This window comes from Halichoeres trimaculatus, unplaced genomic scaffold, assembly GCF_033239565.1.
Source record: "Halichoeres trimaculatus isolate MK-OKI-2021-1 unplaced genomic scaffold, fHalTri1.1 fHalTri1_scaffold_2, whole genome shotgun sequence".
NCBI lineage: Eukaryota > Metazoa > Chordata > Actinopteri > Labriformes > Labridae > Halichoeres > Halichoeres trimaculatus.
Window position 1 is genome coordinate 15,888,613 of NW_027437180.1, and position 19,136 is coordinate 15,907,748.

At 41.3% G+C, this 19,136-nt stretch overlaps 6 protein-coding genes across 6 annotated transcripts; 2 read left to right on the plus strand and 4 right to left on the minus strand.

The window, feature by feature from the left end:
* Nucleotides 1-2,740: 2,740 nt before the first annotated feature.
* Nucleotides 2,741-3,163, minus strand: LOC141785894 (histone H3). The gene has a single exon (XM_074664501.1). It carries the CDS (start codon nt 3,149-3,151, stop codon nt 2,741-2,743), a length of 411 nt encoding a protein of 136 aa, XP_074520602.1. The 5' UTR covers nt 3,152-3,163.
* A 353-nt stretch (nt 3,164-3,516) lies between these two features.
* Nucleotides 3,517-3,926, plus strand: LOC141786688 (histone H2A-like). Its single transcript, XM_074665239.1, has one exon. The coding sequence runs from the start codon at nt 3,525-3,527 to the stop codon at nt 3,906-3,908; it is 384 nt and encodes a 127-aa protein (XP_074521340.1). The 5' UTR covers nt 3,517-3,524; the 3' UTR covers nt 3,909-3,926.
* A 2,989-nt stretch (nt 3,927-6,915) lies between these two features.
* On the plus strand, nt 6,916-7,292 carry LOC141786704 (histone H2B 1/2-like). The gene has a single exon (XM_074665253.1). It carries the CDS (start codon nt 6,924-6,926, stop codon nt 7,290-7,292), a length of 369 nt encoding a protein of 122 aa, XP_074521354.1. The 5' UTR covers nt 6,916-6,923.
* A 962-nt stretch (nt 7,293-8,254) lies between these two features.
* Nucleotides 8,255-8,865, minus strand: LOC141786664 (histone H1-like). The gene has a single exon (XM_074665223.1). It carries the CDS (start codon nt 8,863-8,865, stop codon nt 8,257-8,259), a length of 609 nt encoding a protein of 202 aa, XP_074521324.1. The 3' UTR covers nt 8,255-8,256.
* Nucleotides 8,866-11,873: 3,008 nt separating this feature from the next.
* LOC141786708 (histone H4-like) lies at nt 11,874-12,185 on the minus strand. The gene has a single exon (XM_074665254.1). The coding sequence runs from the start codon at nt 12,183-12,185 to the stop codon at nt 11,874-11,876; it is 312 nt and encodes a 103-aa protein (XP_074521355.1).
* Nucleotides 12,186-18,449: 6,264 nt separating this feature from the next.
* Nucleotides 18,450-18,860, minus strand: LOC141785957 (histone H3). The gene has a single exon (XM_074664614.1). The coding sequence runs from the start codon at nt 18,858-18,860 to the stop codon at nt 18,450-18,452; it is 411 nt and encodes a 136-aa protein (XP_074520715.1).
* Between the last annotated feature and the right edge of the window lie 276 nt (nt 18,861-19,136).

Below are 19,136 nucleotides of genomic sequence, written 5' to 3' on the forward strand. Positions count from 1 at the left end.
ATTCTTTATAAACTGCAGAAACCAAGAAGGCAGCCCGTGAGAGTCTTAACCTTTAAGCAATTGTGGTTTGGTAAATGTTGTCCTGACAATGCTACCTAAAACCTAATATAGTTTCAAACTTAGGATTTCTAAAGATTAAAATAAATATTTTTAGTTGGGAATGTGGACTTTTCTTTTAAAGAAATGCTATAACTTCATTAGAATATATATATATATATGTATATATATGTTTATATATATATATATATATGTCATGGTGTGTTGGTGCAACAATTAACAAGAAAATAATGACAATGTAGGATAGAATATAGAAAAGGTTAGGATTTAAGCTATACAAATACACAAAATATATATAGAAAAAAAAATAGAAATGAATAAAAGTGGACATGGCATCACTGCATTTCCAGCTTTATTACTAGGCGTGTAGGATGAGAGCTTTAGCATATTGGCTTCAGGCTTATAAAGAAGACAGTCCTCCCTCCTGGCTACAGACTGAAGCTGACATCTCTCATCCAACATCCTTACCTGCTCTGTTGTACTCAACAATGCCTATTGCACAACAGCATATGATATCTGCCCCCTTATTGAACCAGTCTTCACATACCTGGACTCATGTGCGGAGGCACTTTGGCTGGCATGCAGGATCAATTTGTGCCCCATTGTTAGCAAATAATCAATTTCTTCCCTCATTTTGCTGTAACTCTTTTCAGGTTTAGCATGAGAAAGGAATGGTGTCATTTAAGGATCTGTACATAAAAAAAATAATATTTTTGCCTCATTTGACCAGCTTAGAGCAAAATTTAATTTACCAAATTCTCATTTCCTAAGATATTTATTTATGCTTATATATTCTATTTTATATATGTTAATTCTATTTTTATTTTTAACTTATTACCATTACTGCTCTTGTGTCCTGCTGCTGTAAATTTGGAATTTCCCCCTGTGAGACAAATAAAGATATATCTTATCTTATATTATCTTATATTTGCAGGTTCAAGATTGGCTTCACAATAATACCAAATCATTTCCAATAATTCCTGAACAGCAGCGGATCTACACTTTTTCCCAGCTGATCCATCCTCCAGGGGCACAATATATATATATATATCTTTTACTTAAAGCTCTCATCCGATGAAACAGCTTCTTGTGACATATTAAAAGAAGCATGGCAGACTGATCTAAATATTAATTTTATAAACTTTACTGAGTGGTCAAATACAATGTCCAGAATACATTCTTCATCAATATGTGCCAGGCACAGACTGATTCAGTTCAAAATAGTACTGACTCCTGCAATAGATGTGGTAACTCTCCTGCAACTTTAGCTCATACTTTCTGGCATTGTCCACAACTTTCAGAATAGTGGTTACCCATATTTAATGCACTGTCCAAAATACTTAGAAGACCAATCACCCCAAATCCTCTTACAGCCATTTTTGGAATCCAACCTGAGGACAGCAATCTCCCCTAAGACTCTGTAAAAAAAAAAAAAACTGTATAGCATATGTCACTCTCCTAGCCAGAAGGCTTTTTTTTTGACACAATTGATACACCCCAACACCACCTCATTCAAACACTGGGTAAGGGATACATCGTACTATATGAAGCCAGAAAAAATATGTCTTTCACGGCAAGGCAGACTTTTATTTAATATCTGTTGGAGCAGATCCCTTTAAGATATCGTTATCTTAAAAGTTGAATGGTAAGGACAGGTAGTGGGTGACTGCACACACACACACACACACACACACACACACACACACACACACACACACACACACACACACACACACACACACACACACACACACACACACACACACCTTTCTTTTTTGGTTTGTTTGATTGTATGTTTATCTGTTTGTGTTTTGTTTTTCTTGTCTGAACAGTTCATGTTTATCAATTAATAATTACCGTTTTGTGAGGTTGTTTTTCTTCTCTTCCTTGTCTACTATTATTTTCTATATTCCTTCTTGTCAGAGTGTTTTTTTTATTGCTGTACCATTAATATAAGTATAAATGCACATTTTTTTTCCTTTTGCGCTTAATCTATTTTCTTTCCTTTCTTTCTCTCTCTCTCTCTCTCTTTTGTATGTTGTGAAGTGGGGAGGGAACTGTTAAAACATTTACATTTGTAGAAAACAGTTTTGTTTATGATCATTGAAATCTTTAGATAAAGTTATGGAATAAACCGATGTGGCTCTATAGTCAGTGAAATGGGCTTGGGAGTAGGTGTGTTAGAGACTTTCATAGAGGATGTCATATTATCTGAAGAATATTCTGCTTTAAATTGACAAGGGTGTAACATTTTAAATATTGCTTCTGACGAAACCCGAACAAACCAGTTATGAACGCTCGATATCTGCTGTCGCTGTTGGTGGGTCTATGATCAAACTGTAAATGTGATGCAGGGGCTTAAAACAAACACTGTGGGGCAGCATTGTGCCGCAAAAAAAAAATGAAATAAAAACGAGCCTTAGAGCTGCTCGGTGCATTGGTTGTCTACTGACAGGCATTGGGCTATATTTTACATTGCCGATTTATCCTTTCATATGGTTAATATAGTGAGCCCTCCAAGATTGACATTAAATCGTTGGACATACATAAAGTGGAGCTTTGGGTGATGGCCAACCCATCGAGTATATATGCCTTTCAAGGTTCTCTACAGAAATTAAGGATCTTTTGTTCGATGTTGTGGCTCTTAAAAGAGCCGTTGTTTAGTTATTAAGCTGCAGGCAGTTTAAGCTCTCTCTCCACGGATGCGGCGGGCCAGCTGGATGTCTTTGGGCATGATGGTGACTCTCTTGGCGTGGATGGCGCACAGGTTGGTGTCCTCGAACAGCCCCACCAGGTAAGCCTCGCTGGCCTCCTGCAGAGCCATGACAGCAGAGCTCTGGAAGCGCAGGTCGGTCTTGAAATCCTGGGCGATTTCTCGGACCAGGCGCTGGAAGGGCAGCTTGCGGATGAGCAGCTCGGTGGATTTCTGGTAGCGGCGGATCTCTCGGAGAGCCACGGTACCGGGCCTGTAACGGTGAGGCTTCTTGACGCCGCCGGTGGCAGGGGCGCTCTTCCGGGCAGCCTTGGTGGCCAGCTGCTTCCTGGGGGCTTTGCCTCCGGTGGATTTACGAGCGGTCTGCTTGGTTCTTGCCATGACGTCTTCTTTCTCTAACTTGGGAGAAATATGCTGTGTGGAGGCGAGCCGCGCTGCTTTTAAAGCAGAGGAGCGGCTGTGAGACGGTGACGCTGTTTGAGAGCTCCGGCTGGGGATTGGTGAGAGGCCGCTTCTGGAGCTCAGCCCCGCAGCTCGAGGAGAGGAGGGGGACAGAGCCCCCGCCTCAAGCTCCGCTGCGCATTGGAGAGCGTGGTGGAGCGGAGCTGAGCTCGGGCCGCCCTCTGCTGCTCTGCTCCAAGCCTCTTTACTGGTTGGTGCGCCGGGGAAAAGCGCGCGCTCTCAGCCTTTATCAGGGGACTTCGAGGTGTTCAGGACTACACTTCTCTGAGTCCATACTGAAGAAAGATTAATCATGAGTGGAAGAGGCAAAACCGGCGGCAAAGCCAGAGCTAAGGCCAAGACCCGTTCATCCCGTGCCGGGCTCCAGTTCCCCGTGGGTCGTGTCCACAGGCTGCTGCGCAAAGGAAACTATGCCGAGCGTGTTGGAGCCGGTGCCCCCGTCTACCTGGCGGCTGTGCTGGAGTACCTGACCGCCGAGATCCTGGAGTTGGCCGGAAACGCTGCTCGTGACAACAAGAAGACCCGTATCATCCCCCGTCACCTGCAGCTGGCTGTCCGCAACGACGAGGAGCTGAACAAGCTGCTGGGCGGAGTGACCATCGCTCAGGGCGGCGTGCTGCCCAACATCCAGGCTGTCCTGCTGCCCAAGAAGACCGAGAAGCCCGCCAAGAAGTAAAGTCATACCGAACCGCAATCAACCCAAAGGCTCTTTTAAGAGCCACCCACTCCCACCGAAAAGAGAATTCCTATCTAGATTACCAGGAAGAAAGCTATAGTTAGCAAAGTAGGGGCCATGGTACAATTTGAAACGTTCAGAATATGTGTTAATTATCTATCCCGTAATACTCAAGCAATAGCTCGTCGATCACTGAAGTGTTTAGCTGTAATTTCCGACCATACGCTTACGTAAGCCATCCATAAAAGTGTGTGTGTGTGTGTGTGTGTGTGTGTGTGTGTGTGTGTGTGTGTTTGTGTTTGTGTCATCCCCTGACATGAAAAGAGCAAACTATGTTCTGTCATATATGGTTGCAAAGGTCTTTTTTATGAACTTTTTTAACAAAAACAATAAAACGAGATAGAGATAACCACAAGTCATATATATAGTTATATATATATATATATATATATATATATATATATATATATATATATATATATATATATATATATATATATATATATATATATATAGGTTAGCCTACTTTAGGTGTAGGTTAGCCTACTTTATATTGAGAAAAAGCTGTTCCCTGCCTAGACCTCTAAAATTAAATTCATGTAACCACCAAAAAAGTTTTTACATATTTTTTCTAAAGAGTGGTTAAACAGATATTTATGACTAAGTCCAAAAATGAGTTAAAAGGTTTAGATCTATTGTGGGAATAAATGTAAATTACTTTTAATACGCTGATAAATAGTTTCCACAGATTTTATGTCACAGCTGAAACACAACAGTTTAAAGTCATTGGTTGAGTCACCCCTAAATCTTAGGCAGGGAAGCACCCTGAATTCCTTCACTTGAATGAATTCCAGCAATGAATGCATGGTAAGTTGCTGATTGCTATCATTTTATGACACTGATTGCTTCTAAAGCCTTAATATCAGTGTGTTAGATTAAAACATGTCACGGTCATACATATATGTGAACTTGAATATGGGTAAACATCTTGGGATTTTTATCAACATGTTGTGTTTTTCTGCAAGAACAAATCTTCAAAGTGTGCTTACTGGCCATGTGCTTGCGAGCATACTGTAGTTATTCAAAGAATAAGCTAAAGGTGTCACAATCATGACTGAAACATCTGATAATGTCTCAGTCATGACACAATCATTCAGGTTGTGACAATACAGAATGATTAGTAGTTATCAATTTGAAATGTATGATCTGAATAATCATGACAATAATCTCTTTGTTGCAAATTAACATATTTAAGACAATCATTTGTTTGTATTCAAAGTTCTGATTCCTATTTGAATTTGTAGAGCTCAGGGAAAGATGGCAAAACAGAATGCAAAAAGTGGAGCTGAAAGGTTGAGAGAATTCAGACAAAGAGTGAGGGATGACCCAGTGAAATATGACAAATATTTAAACAAGGGAAAGAGAAAGAAGCAAGAAAAGAAGAAAGTCCATCAGTGACTTATCTGACAGGAAGATCAGATGAGAATGGAGGGTAAGACAGCAAAAACACAAGGATGTGGAAAAAAGAAAAAAGAGGTTGACAGGACAGCCACACATTACCCATTTAAACCTGTAGTGTGTTCCCTCAGTGTGGGTTAAAATGTTTGTTTCCTGGTATGTGTCCACTCCACTTCACTGTAAAAATCAGTATTGCCTTTGAACTAGTTATTTCTCTTCAAAAAATTTTTTAATGATAGTTAAAAATAAAAAGAAAAGAAAAAAAACTGTTAGTGATTTTCTCACCATAGACATAGCCTACATTTGAGGGTTGCAACCTTGACAACTAGGTACTGGACACAACCGTATCAGTGTAGTCACGACCGAGTGATTTGTAAAAATAAAGTATTTTGAGTTAAAAACTAATATATTTTACAAAGAAATATTGCATTCTATTTCTGAAGAATTGTAATATATAAACTTTGAAATCTGTTAAAATATCCATTCTTATTGATTGAGTTGTGAAAACTGCCCAGGAAAAAATGAATAAAATGTTAATCTATAGACCACAGAAGAAAAAAATCTTAAAAGCTTGATACAATATTTATATTTTTTTTGCATAGATTAACATATGTTTTGGTGGTGACAAATTTTGGGAGATGTAAAACATTGCAAAACATTCTGAAAATACAACATGAAGATTAGATTTGGTATAATATATATATAGGGGAAAATTTGGGGGATTAAAACATACAAAATTTTAAATAATAATAAATATAATAATAATATCGACAGCCCCATCTAGGACACTTTTTGTAGAATGCCCCCTATATAGTTAGAGGAGTTTACTGAAGTTGTGTTTTTTCCAAAATGTATATTTTCTTTCAGTGCAGTAATCTTCTCTCCAAGTGTCAGGAACCACAAAAGAATTACGGGCACGGAAACATTATTCCAACGTGAAAGATGAGATGTAGGCTAAAGTTGCTTTACTTTAATTTGCAAAAGAGCTGCAGGTAACTTCACCACGCGATGGACAACAAATGAGTTTTTAGTTTCACAAGTGCTCATGTGCTGCTGGAAAAAAACAAGTACAGATGATAGGAAAGGATTACGAGATGTATGAACTGATAAATCTCAGTTAAGTCACATCAGATATCAATATAACAAACTTTAAAAGGATCTGTCGAAAGAGGAAAATATGTGAACTCCTCTGTTCTTTCTACATGTCTAAAAGAGCTGCTGTGAAGACTATTTCCTTTTTCAAACTGCTTTGATTTTTAATTGTGTCTCACATATCTGTATCTTTATTCAGTCAGGATCAGGGCGCAGAAGCAAATCACTCGATCAGGACGCACAAAGAAATTTTGCTCACGGCGCACGGACAAAGCGGGAATCAAAGCGGGAATCACTAAAGGACTTCAGACAAAGCCTGACCCCCTTCCCCTGTCCAGGCTGCATTCAAACACCAGTTCCAGCCAATCCTGCACGAGCGGCAACGCAGCTTTATCTGCATAGAGGACTTATAAAACTAGAGCTCACGGATGGAGAACGTCATACGGTCCGAGACATCTTGCGAGCATGCCTGACACAGTGAAAGCGCCCAAGAAGGGCTCCAAGAAAGCCGTTTCCAAGGCCACCAAGAGCGGCAAGAAGAGGAGGAGGACCAGGAAGGAGAGTTATGCCATCTACGTTTACAAGGTCCTCAAGCAGGTTCATCCCGATACCGGGATCTCCTCCAAAGCTATGGGCATCATGAATTCGTTCGTGAGCGATATCTTTGAGCGCATCGCCGGTGAGGCCTCTCGCCTGGCTCACTACAACAAGCGCTCCACCATCACATCGCGGGAAATCCAGACGGCCGTCCGCCTGCTGCTGCCCGGTGAGCTGGCCAAGCACGCTGTGTCTGAGGGCACAAAGGCTGTGACCAAGTACACCAGTTCCAAGTAAATATCCCTGCTATCAAGACAAACCAACGGCTCTTTTAAGAGCCACCCACTTGCAGCTAAAGCGATTATATTCCTGAATTCGACCGAAGTAATTTTCAAGGTTGCAATTACAAGCATTGCCAATGTACTATGACTTCAAAATACACGTCTGTAGCATTCCTACTGCTACACAGTAGCGTATAACCTGCCATTATGTTGACTCATTCATTTTTATCTGCTCCAGTTATCTCTCCCGAGTCTGAGGTTCACCACATATTGGTCAAACCTGCTCTTGCTTCTCAGTCAGTTCAATCTTCTGAAAAAGATTGAGGTTGAGGTGACTACTGTGCTGTGTCACGAATAGGTATCTCCTACTGAAATGCACGGTTGTCACCGCGTAACAAAAAAGGACTGCGGTGACACTGTTGCCATTGTTAATGCCAAATTAAACTACTGTCGTCCATGTCTATGATTTTTTTTTATACATTGTGTTGTTGCTACAGCACACCTAATATAGTTTATTGTGTTCACCAGTCATTTAATATGTAATACAGAGTTGTATGAGTCCTGATAACGGTTAGGCAGAGTGCAACATTTGTCCCTTTCCCTTTTGATTTATCCTGGTGTACTTATGCTCCCCCACTTCATCAAGCAAACCATTGTTGCGCCCCTTTGTTGTAATTTCTCCAGATCATTACTTTTTTACTGCACTTAAAGAAGGGGGATATGTCATATGTGTATCCTACATGATTGATGATGTTAGTAGAAGAAAGGAGTAATTCAACAACATTATTAATGTAATGCTAAACATAATCGTGCGGTATCACTTGGCTGGCGGACAGCAGATTTTTCTGGGGCATATAACGGAACAATTCTGCAGGAAAGGCTCAAACGTGGCTTTGTGAATTAGGCTCCTTTAGTGTGACATGTGTGGCTCTGAAAAGAGCCGTTTTTTTTTTCATAATTTAATGTCAGGTGATAATAGCTCACTTCTTCTTGGCTGCTGTTTTCTTAGCTTTAGGCTTGGCCACCTTTTTGGCGGGGGCTTTCTTGGCTGCAGGGACCTTCTTCACAGCCTTCTTGGGGCTCTTGGCAGCCTTGGTCTTCTTGGGACTCTTTGCGGCCTGCTTGGGGCTCTTTGTTGCAGCTTTCTTTGCCGCCGCAGGTTTCTTGGCCTTCTTGGGGGTCGCTGCCTTCTTAGCAGCCTTGGGCTTCTTGGCCACTGCTGCTTTCTTGGCTGCTGGCTTCTTGGCTTTAGGTGCGGCTTTCTTTACCGTCTTCTTTACCTTCTTCTCAGCCACCTTCTTGTTCATCTTGAAGGATCCGGATGCTCCGGTTCCCTTGGTCTGGACCAGAGTTCCCTTTGCCACAAGGCTCTTGACAGCGGTCTTAACGCGGGCCTTGTTCTTGTCCACATCGTATCCTCCGGCAGCCAGAGCCTTCTTGAGAGCAGCCAGCGACACGCCGCTGCGCTCCTTGGAAGCAGCCACAGCTTTAACGATGAGCTCGCCGACGCTGGGGCCGCTCTTCGCCGGCTTGCTGCTCTTCTTCTTGGCCGCTTTGGCCGGAGCGGGAGCTGGGGCGACTTCTGTCATAGTTTCCTCGGTTCGGTGAACGCGATAGGAGACGGGAGGAGATTGTTCTGGGTTAAGTGGTGGTAAACTCCGTGCGGGAGGCTGTCCTTAAAGCACACATGAGAACCATAGAGACTCAATCACGCAGCAGCTCGTCCACTCAGTCTGAAACTCTGACAACTTGTGTTTTCTCCTTCCCTAAAAATGCTCGCAACTAACTGTTCTTGGAGAGATCGAGGCTGATATGAAAAGTAGGAGATACTGGAGCCTTTCCTCTTCACAGTGAACTCATGTTTGTCTCTCAGGTTGTTGAGCTTTTGTTCAGGGAGACTCCAAACATCACACATTCATCATTGTGATAGCAGCTGCACATCGACTTGTCCTTGTCTTTTCTGTAATAAATCCGTGTAAAACTAATTACAACACAAATACATCTTTTCTTTATTTTATTTATAAGTTTATGTAGAGACATAAAAGCAGAAATGTCATCTACAGGTCGTTGTTTGTTCAGAATATCACGTTTTGAGAAAGTAGCAAACACATAGATGTAGGCTGAGGGGTGTACAGTTTTTCACTGTGATAGAAGATGACTCTTTGGACACTCAGGGTAAGAAATAATTGATTTAATGTATAATGTATGTTTGTGTTCACTTCTTTAACTGGACCTTTGTTTAGGCAGAACATCATGGAAAAAATGAGTGACGTTTTTAATGATTTTCTTTCTTTAAAGGGGACATATCATGTTTGTTTCTCCTTTTCACTATGCCAGACTAGGATGCCTATTAAGCAATTCTGTACAAGACATTTAGATCCTTCATTGCCCTACAATAGCAAATAATACAATATGTCATTTTTTGAAAATTCATGGGGTGTAAGGTCTTGTTTTCAAATTTATTAGATTATATGTAAGCATTAAATCAGGGATACACATGATGTGTCCCCTTTAAACTCTAAACTGGTCCAGAAATGTTCTCACAAATTTTGGCAAAATTTTTTTTCCACATTTTAAGCATTCAATAAAAGTAGTTATCAATGTATTGATTTATTTTTATTTCACCCCACAATTGTCTCTTTACTTAAACAAAAATATTATCAATTTCATATTTTTAGTCTTTAAAACAACTTTGTTTCAGTGGTTTTCAGGTATCCTGGTCTGAATTTCTTTCTCTTGTGGATCAACAAATAAAAGACTTAAAAACAGAAATCAGTGTCTTTTGTCCAGATCTTAACTTAATAAAGGTTTATATTAAAATGGGAGAAATAAAATACCTCCCATTTTTTTCCACAAATAAAGATGTAAAATTTCAGGCCACAGGCTTATTTATATTACATATATATATATATATATATATATATATATATATATATATATATATATATATATATATATATATATATATATATATATATATATATAGTTATTTAATTTGTCTGATCATCGTAGGTTGTTGACCGAGTTGCTTGTATGTATAAGGATCGACAGCTTTTTTATTTTAAAAAAAAATCAACAAGTGTTAGAACTCCTTACTGACAATGATCTGACAAATTAAAATCTAAAATCAAAATCAACCCATAATTAAACTGCCCTCTATGTGATCTATATTAAAAATGGGACATTTAAAAACAAACTAAGTTTCATTTTTTTGTTTTCATTTCAAAAAGGGAAAAACAGTATTTTGTATTTGAATTTAAAACCGAATATGAAAGGAAAACACAGATTTCTTAGCTGCAATGTTTTGTCACAACACTTGTATAAGCTTGAAGTTTGCTTTCTCACGACGACCAAACTTTTATTTTATGTCAGGTCATGGGGAACATTAAGAGCCATGTGGTTTCAGGAATTTTGTACTGGTATTATGCAGCAGGTTTCTTGTGAGTGCTTGTCTCTTTAGTTAGAGGCCTGATGGTGTTGATGTATCCGTCCTGAACTTCAGACTTTTTCATCTGACACCTGTGTGAATTATCTATAGATAACAATAAAGCAGAATAGTCCTCAGGCTTTTGTTCGAGAAGAGCTGAACTGCTATCAATGAACAACAATACAGATGCTGCAAGACGATTGAAGGTTACCTTTTGTAGCAGGTACAAAGGTAAAATATAGCCCCAAGACAAATAGAAATAAAAAAAAGAATAAATGTGGCACACATGTTTAGAAATAATTTCCTAAATATCTATGAACCTTCTAAATAAATATCTTGATAAAATATGTACACCACAAACTAATTACTTGCCCTGGTGTTGAGTCGTTTTAAAAGTATGCAGCTCTAGGAACAGCTTTGTCATGATCCAGAATAGCTGACTCCCAAAGAGTGAGAGCTGTCCCCACAGTTTCTTCCTTTGGTTGCTCAGCTCTTCCTCAGTCACACAGCCTTGCTCTTGGAAGTTTCGTTTTTATTGAAGGCGTAACAGCAGTGCTTGTGAGGATACAGTATTGTACCAAGACGAGGAGCAGAGAATGGGACACTATCAGGAGTCTTGTCCCCACTCAGGGAGAGCGGACACCTGTGAGGAGGACAGCATGTAATGTTGCTTAACGCAAATTAAAGAGACACCTGCACACAAGCACCAGAACCAGCAGGTGTCTATTTCTGTGCATAGTGTGAAGAGATTCAAATTTTCCACAAAAGTAGCAATTGCAGCACAAATTTCCCGAGGAAAGTAGAGGGCTTCTTTGAGAAACACTGAATGGAAAAGGGTTAATGTAATCACCAGGCATATCTACCAGGACATGCAAAACCACAAGGCTACAAACTGTACCATTTTAAGTGCATTTTTGCATGCTCAGGAGCTGTAAGAGCCCGCTCTTCTTTAAGAATAGAGCTACAAAAAAAACACAATATTTCAAATAGGGCAGAACTGTTCATTGCTGTAAACATCACTTCTGCTAGTATACCAGTACCTTTCTGCGCAAACCCTCATTGAACAATCAGAGACGATGCTTAAAAATTGAAGAATTTTGCTTTTCACGGAATAAAGTGCGTGGCCCTGAAAAGGGCCTTTGGTTTTCTAAGTTGCGTGGAGTCGATTGTTTAACCTCCGAATCCGCACAGAGTGCGTCCCTGTCTCTTCAGGGCGTAAACCACGTCCATGGCGGTCACGGTCTTTCTATTGGCGTGCTCGGTGTAGGTGACGGCGTCACGGATCACGTCCTCCAGGAACACCTTGAGCACACCGCGGGTCTCCTCGTAGATCAAACCGGAGATACGCTTGACTCCGCCACGGCGAGCCAGGCGGCGGATAGTGGGCTTGGTGATGCCCTGGATGTTATCATGGAGGACTTTACGGTGACGCTTGGCGCCTCCTTTGCCGAGTCCCTTTCCTCCCTTGCCCCTTCCGCTCATTTTCGAAAGACAGTTATACAGCACGGTATGAAGCTGAGTTGCAGTTTTCCTCTTGGGCCTGGTGGGACAGCTCAGAGCTTCTCTGCCCTTTTCTGTCCATCTGTTTGGTTAAGAGGAGGGGGGGGGGACTCAAGGCACAAGACTCATGGAGATCAAGGCAATCACTTGTCTATTATAATCCATAAGACATACACATGCATATATACACATACATATAGACATACATACACACACACACACACACACACACACACACACACACACACACACACACACACACACACACACACACATACATATCTCTACATATATACACATATACATGTACACAGAGACACACACCCTTTTTATTTTTTTTTTATTATTATTTTTTTTAATGGTTTTGTGCGTGCGTGCATGCGTGTGTGGTCATTTCCTCAGGCAGCTGCATGTTGAGCTTATTGGTTTGATGGGAGTTGAAGAGGTATCATGTTTGTTTGTCATCAGAGTTTATGATGGTAGAAAGGGGTGTATTGATCAGGTCCTTTGCTTCCATAATTGTTTTGCTGAGGGCTGGGTTGTTTGTGGCTGATTGGATGTATTGTCTGGTCAGTCGTATATGTCGGTCTTTAATAGTCTGGAGTCCTGAGAGTGTGTGTATGTAGTCCGTATTTATGAAAGATGGTAGTCTGTAGGCCAGTTTTATTGCTTTGTTTTGTATTTTCTGCAGTCGTTGGGTTTGGTAGTTGGAGGCGGTGATCCATGCTGGTACTGAGAATTCGAGGAGTGGTCTGATGTATGCAAGGTATACTTTTATTATTGTTGTGGGTGAGGCGCCATGCTTGCCGCAGAGGGCTTTGAGATGGTTTAGTCTATTGTTGGCTTTGTGCTCGATTGTAGTGATGTGGGTGGTCCAGGACATGTTTGTTTGGAATGTGGTGCCAAGGAAGGTGGCACTGTGACTGATCGGAAGTTGAGTGTTATGAAGAGTGACTGTAATGTTTGGTGACATGAGTCTTGGGTTGCGGGTGAAGATGACCAGTTGAGTTTTATTTGGGTTGAGGGTGATCCTCCAGAGGTTTGTCCAGTTCTCTATTTCTGTGATGCAATATTGGAGTTTTTTGGCAGCAAGCTGAGGTGATTTGGATGATGTCCAGTAGCAGAGGTCGTCGGCAAACTGGGACACTTGTGCAACGGTGGCTGGGGGGTAATATATATCAGAAACGTACAAGGTGAAAAGAAGTGGGCTGAGAACTGAACCTTGGGGGACTCCTGCTTGGGGGGTGAAAGGGGTGGATATTGCAGATGAGACCTTGACCTTTATCTGGCGTTGATGAAGAAAGCTGGTAATGAGTGACTGGGTGGAGGGTGGGAGTTGGAGGTTGGTGTCGAGAAGTCTGTAGATGAGTCCATTGTGCCAAAGTCTGTCGAATGCTTTGTCGATGTCGAAGAATATGGCCAGAGAGAGATGTTTTTTATTAAAGTTTCGGTGGATATGTTCTGATAGTCGGAGAGTGTTGTCAGTAGTGGTCCGTCCTTTTCTGAATCCAGCTTGGTGAAGTGAGATCAGTCCAAGTCCTTCTATATGAGTCGTAAGTCTACTGGTAATGATGCGTTCGAATAGTTTTCCAAGGTGGCTGAGTAGGCTGATCGGTCGGTAGCTTGAGGGGTTGTGTGGGTCTTTTCCGGGTTTGAGAATCATTCTGACCATTGCTGTTTTCCAGGGGGAGGGGAAGTGTCCATGAATGAGGCAGGCAGTGAACAGGTGGCTGAGGTGAAGGAAGTAGATGGTGGGGGCTTGTTTGATTAATATGGTGTGTATTTGGTCTTCTCCTGGGGCTTTGTTTTTCATTTTCTTGAGTTGTTGTTGAATTTCCTTTATTGCGACAGGGTTAGTAAGTGGGTGTGGACTTGAGGGGAGCATCGGGAGGTTGGTGCGGTTTGCTATGTAATGGGATACTTCAGTGTCAACTTGGGTTTTCCAGCTGGAGTCAAAGAAGGGGTTGTCAGGGCATATGTGGATGGTTTTGAGATGTTGGCAGAAAATGGTCGCTTTGTCAATATTTTCTGTGTAGGTCTGTCCATTCTGTCTGATCGGTGCAATATTAGTTGTTTTGGTGTTTCCGTTGATGGATTTAATTTTTTGCCAGAATGTTTGTGGGTTGGTGTCTTGTTCCAGGGATTTGTTGAAATCTGTCCATTTGTTTTGTCGGTGAATGTGAAGCTGGGTTTTAATTGTATTTTTTATCCTGTTGAGTTCAGTTTTGTATTGTGGTGTCCTTGTCCGGATGTATTGCCTTCGTATTTTTCTTTTCTGGCTGATGAGATGGAGGAGGTGCATGGGCAATGGTGAGGATGGGGTATTAGTTGTTTTTTTGGGGGATAGTTTCTTGGCGGGCTTGGGTGAGAATGTTTCCCAAATTATCTGCAGTGGAGTCCAAGTTTTCTGGGTGGAGAGATGGATTCAAAGCAGCGAGTCTGTCCAGTATGAAGCTGAGTTCAGTTCAGAGATACATGGTCCTGGGAAGACAGCTCAGGGCTTTGTTGCCCTTTTCTGTCCATTTTTGAGGGGGAGGGCAGAGGAAGCTGAGACACACTGCTCGCAGCTTTGAACACTGCACGAGGACGTGCCAGAGCTCCGAGGCAGCGCCTTTCTTCCTCCTCCTCTCCTTTCTGTCGTCTATGTGGATTTCGATGTTTCTGGTAGATCAGCGCCCTCTGCTGAATCAGTTTCTCTTCTGCTGCTTTTGCCCCGATCAAGATGAGCAGAGACGACCACACTACAAGTAGACTGCATCCTTTACAACCGATCCATCAGTCGACTTTAAAGCATACAATCACCAAGATGGTGGAAACAGAGTGGAATCACAGCCTCATACACACATCTGTGAGAGGAAGTGTGATTTAGAGACAGCAGGGTGATACGAGCATCTAACAAAGTAAGACCATCAAAAAACACTTAATGTAAAGTGTTTTTTGTTTTTTGTTTTTTTTTGCTTAGTTTTGATGATTATGATCTGCAGCTCAAAGTATATTAAAATAACACAATTATACACACTCAATGATGGATAGCAAACAGTAGAGAAACAATCATTTGATTTGCCATTGTTTATCTCTACCCCTACCTGTGTGTGTGTGTGTGTGTGTGTGTGTGTGTGTGTGTGTGTGTGTGTGTGTGTGTGTGTGTGTGTGTGTGTGTGTGTGTGTGTGTGTGTGACTGAGTAAGAGAGCGAGCATGAGATGACTAATCAGTCACTGTTTCAAATGGTCATGTGACTACCTGCCAACTGGTACGGCAGTTTAATCAGACAAGATGGAGCACAAAGAAGACAAAAAAGTAAGTGAGGCGCTCATGGCGAAAAGAAACTCTACCTCTTTTATTTGGTGTTATTTTGGTTACCGGTTGAATGACACAGCAAAAAGATGTAATTTTCAAAACATTCAAAGCAAAAGTGGCATAAATGTGCTATTTTGAATGCAAACATTACTGTTGTGATGCACATTGTTGTTTGTATACAGTAAGTTTGGATAATTTGAGAATTATTACACAAATAAAATCCTCAGTAATCTGTCTCTGCTTTTTTCTTGATCTTTCTCCACGATAACGAAGCAAGTCTGTAGATTCACGACACAAGTTTTTTTTAATTAAATCGCAAGCACAATCGCAATATTGTCCACCTAATCGCCAATCACACCTTTTCCCCAAATCGTACAGCTCTAGTCTACAGCCAGGTGATATGGCGATGGCAGACAAGGGCTTCACAATTAGAGATATCTTGCCAGAAGGAGCTTTATTAAATATCCCCTCTTTTCTTGTCAATGGACAGTTCACTCAACAGGAATTTAATCACAACAAGCAGATCTCAAGTGCCAGAATTCATGTTGAGCGTTCCATCCAGAGAATTAAATTATATAACATTCTGCAACATATCCCCTATCAACACCAAAATATGCAAACAAAATTCTTTAAGTGTGTGTCTTACAAATCTGCAAATGCCCATTCTCAGATAAATTGTATGAAATATTTACAAATTAGAACCTCACAGCCCCTTTAGTATCTGCTCCAAGTTTTATCTGCCTCTTGTAAATAGTTGTAAATAGTTTTAAATATTTCATTTCTGATTAAGTTTAGTGTTCCCATGAGTCCAGAAAGACCTGGTAAATGATTCACCAATTTTTATGTCATGGGAAAGGAAAAAAAGTTAAATGTCCTGAAAGTGCTTAATTTTTCCTGTAATATTGTTTATCCTCCCTCTGTTTCTCTCATTGACAGTGAAAGTAAATCTCTGGCCAATCAAGTTTGTTATTGTACCATTCTGTTCATGCGATTGTGCTTTATTGTAGATTTTGTTCAATTTATTGATTATTCACGGTGTAATAAAACATCAATACACCAAAATATGGCTGCACTTCATGACTTGACACTGTTTATGTTGAAAGGGCTGTATCACAATATACAATGAATATAATGAATATGAATGTACAGATTTTAGCTTCATTCAAGAAACCTGGCTTACTAGCTAATACCTAACTCACCTCAACTTTGTATTCTCTCTTCCTCATTGAGGCTTGAATGCTAGCCTTAATCATTCCTCCAGGGAGGACAGAAACACTCACAACTCTGTTAGAGTCAAAAGAATTCAGCCCTTTTTTTACCCTAATCGACGCAAAAAAGAAGTGATAGTAAACAGATTGACCGGTTCCACTATGGTTTTCCGATGTAAACAGAGCGCGAAGGAGTTTGGACCCGGAAATGGGTGAAACATCATGAATGCTGTAGGACTTAACAACCGGATCATCAATCACGACAAAGAGCTCACTCTAGTAGGACAACCTGTTACAGCACACACTGAATACAGTGGCTCTTACAGGAGAAACATATTCATTCAGCAAATGATATACACCATTTCTCTTGTGCTCATAGCCTCACCTAGAATTAATAGCATCTTATTAGTCCTGTTCCCACTGAAATATTTCACACTGTATCTTCTTCACCACGGAGCAATCTGTCCATGTCTCTTCAACCACATATTTATGAAGCGCTCTGCTGCAGGAGGTGTAACACAGCCCAAAGGGTTTCTGACCTGCTGCTTTCTTTTTTTTTTTCTATTACACATTTAAGTGTATTAACATTTCCCATGTATATATTAACAGCAAAAATATATTAACTACAGATTTGTTGAGAAGAAAATTCATCAACAAAGAATACATTTAAGTGTATTAGTGCTCAAGAGACACATAACCCCCACATTTTTAAACCATTTAAAGAAAAGTCATTTATCATTGTGCTTGGGGTACGAGTAATTCAAGAATATAGTATATAATGATATAGTATATAATGTAAAATAATGTTGTTTAACAGTTCCAGTGGGTGGCCTGCTGCAGGTCAATGTGTGGAAACACTTTGTGGAAACATCCTCACAGTGTAGAAATCATCTCTGCCGTGGGGTAAATGAGGTGGTTCTTTGAAGAGCTTTAATACAACTGACAGAGCAGGTTTTACCTGTTGTTTTTCAGCACCTCGGACAGGGACAGCAACACGACACTCCCAGAGGAAAATAACAAAAATAAACAGGTAAAGAATCACCGGTTTCCGCTGTTACTGTCGACTCAACACCATGCATGAGTTACTGTGTAATGTCAACGAATGAGAGAAACCCAAACATCATGAAGCTGTTTTGACAGTTAAGCTAAAACAGGAATCCCTTCTCCAGTTAAAACTGAAGCAAACATTTCATGGTGTATCTGACTCCTTGCTTGCTTCACAGTCAGTGAAAGCAACAGCAGGTGTGTGAGCCACATAAAAAGGATGGTCTCTTTCTTAAGTCAACACAGGATTTTTTTTTCTGTGACTTAGAAAGTTTTTACTGCTTCTTAGACAAAATCTCATTAGAACATAAAACAATTCAGTTATTGAAGAAAACATTCTGCTGTAGTCATCGTTTTCAATTTGAAATTGAAGACTCATTGCCTGAGTAACAAAGCACCACTGTGTGGCAGCATTGGGCTGTTTGTTGAGGAGAGCTCTTTCCTGTCTGCTCAACCAGTATTAACTGTACCTTCAGCGTTGGAGTTAATACTTGAGATTTTATATTTAGTGAAAATAAAATAAGTAGGCTTAAACCATATTTGTTCACGATGCCGAAATTATTAAGATTTTTCGTGTCATTTTGAATGTCTTTTTCAGACTTCTGTTTGATTTCTATTTTCAGCGGGAATCTGCTATTTTGTTCGGTGTGGTGGCTCTTAAAAGAGCCGTTGTTTTGTTATTAGGCTGCAGACAGTTTAAGCTCTCTCTCCACGGATGCGGCGGGCCAGCTGTATGTCTTTAGGCATGATGGTGACTCTCTTAGCGTGGATGGCGCACAGGTTGGTGTCCTCGAACAGCCCCACCAGGTAAGCCTCGCTGGCCTCCTGCAAAGCCATGACAGCAGAGCTCTGGAAGCGCAGGTCGGTCTTGAAGTCCTGAGCGATTTCACGGACCAGGCGCTGGAAGGGCAGCTTGCGGATGAGCAGCTCGGTGGATTTCTGGTAGCGGCGGATCTCGCGAAGAGCCACGGTCCCGGGCCTGTAACGGTGAGGCTTCTTGACGCCGCCGGTGGCCGGGGCGCTCTTCCGGGCAGCCTTGGTGGCCAGCTGCTTCCTGGGAGCTTTACCTCCGGTGGATTTACGGGCGGTCTGCTTGGTTCTTGCCATGATGTCTTCTTCCTCTGTCTTGGGAGAAATATGCGTAACCGACAGAGACGCGCTGCTTTTAAAGCAGAGGAGCGGCTGTGAGACGGTGACGCTGTTTGAGAGCTCCGGCTGGGGATTGGTGAGAGGCCGCTTCTGGAGCTCAGCCCCGCAGCTCGAGGAGAGGAGGGGGACAGAGCCCCCGCATCAAGCTCTGCTGCTTATTGGAGAGCGTGGTGTAGCGGAGCTGAGCTCGGGCCGCCCTCTGCTGCTCCGCTCCAAGTCTCTTTACTGGTTGGT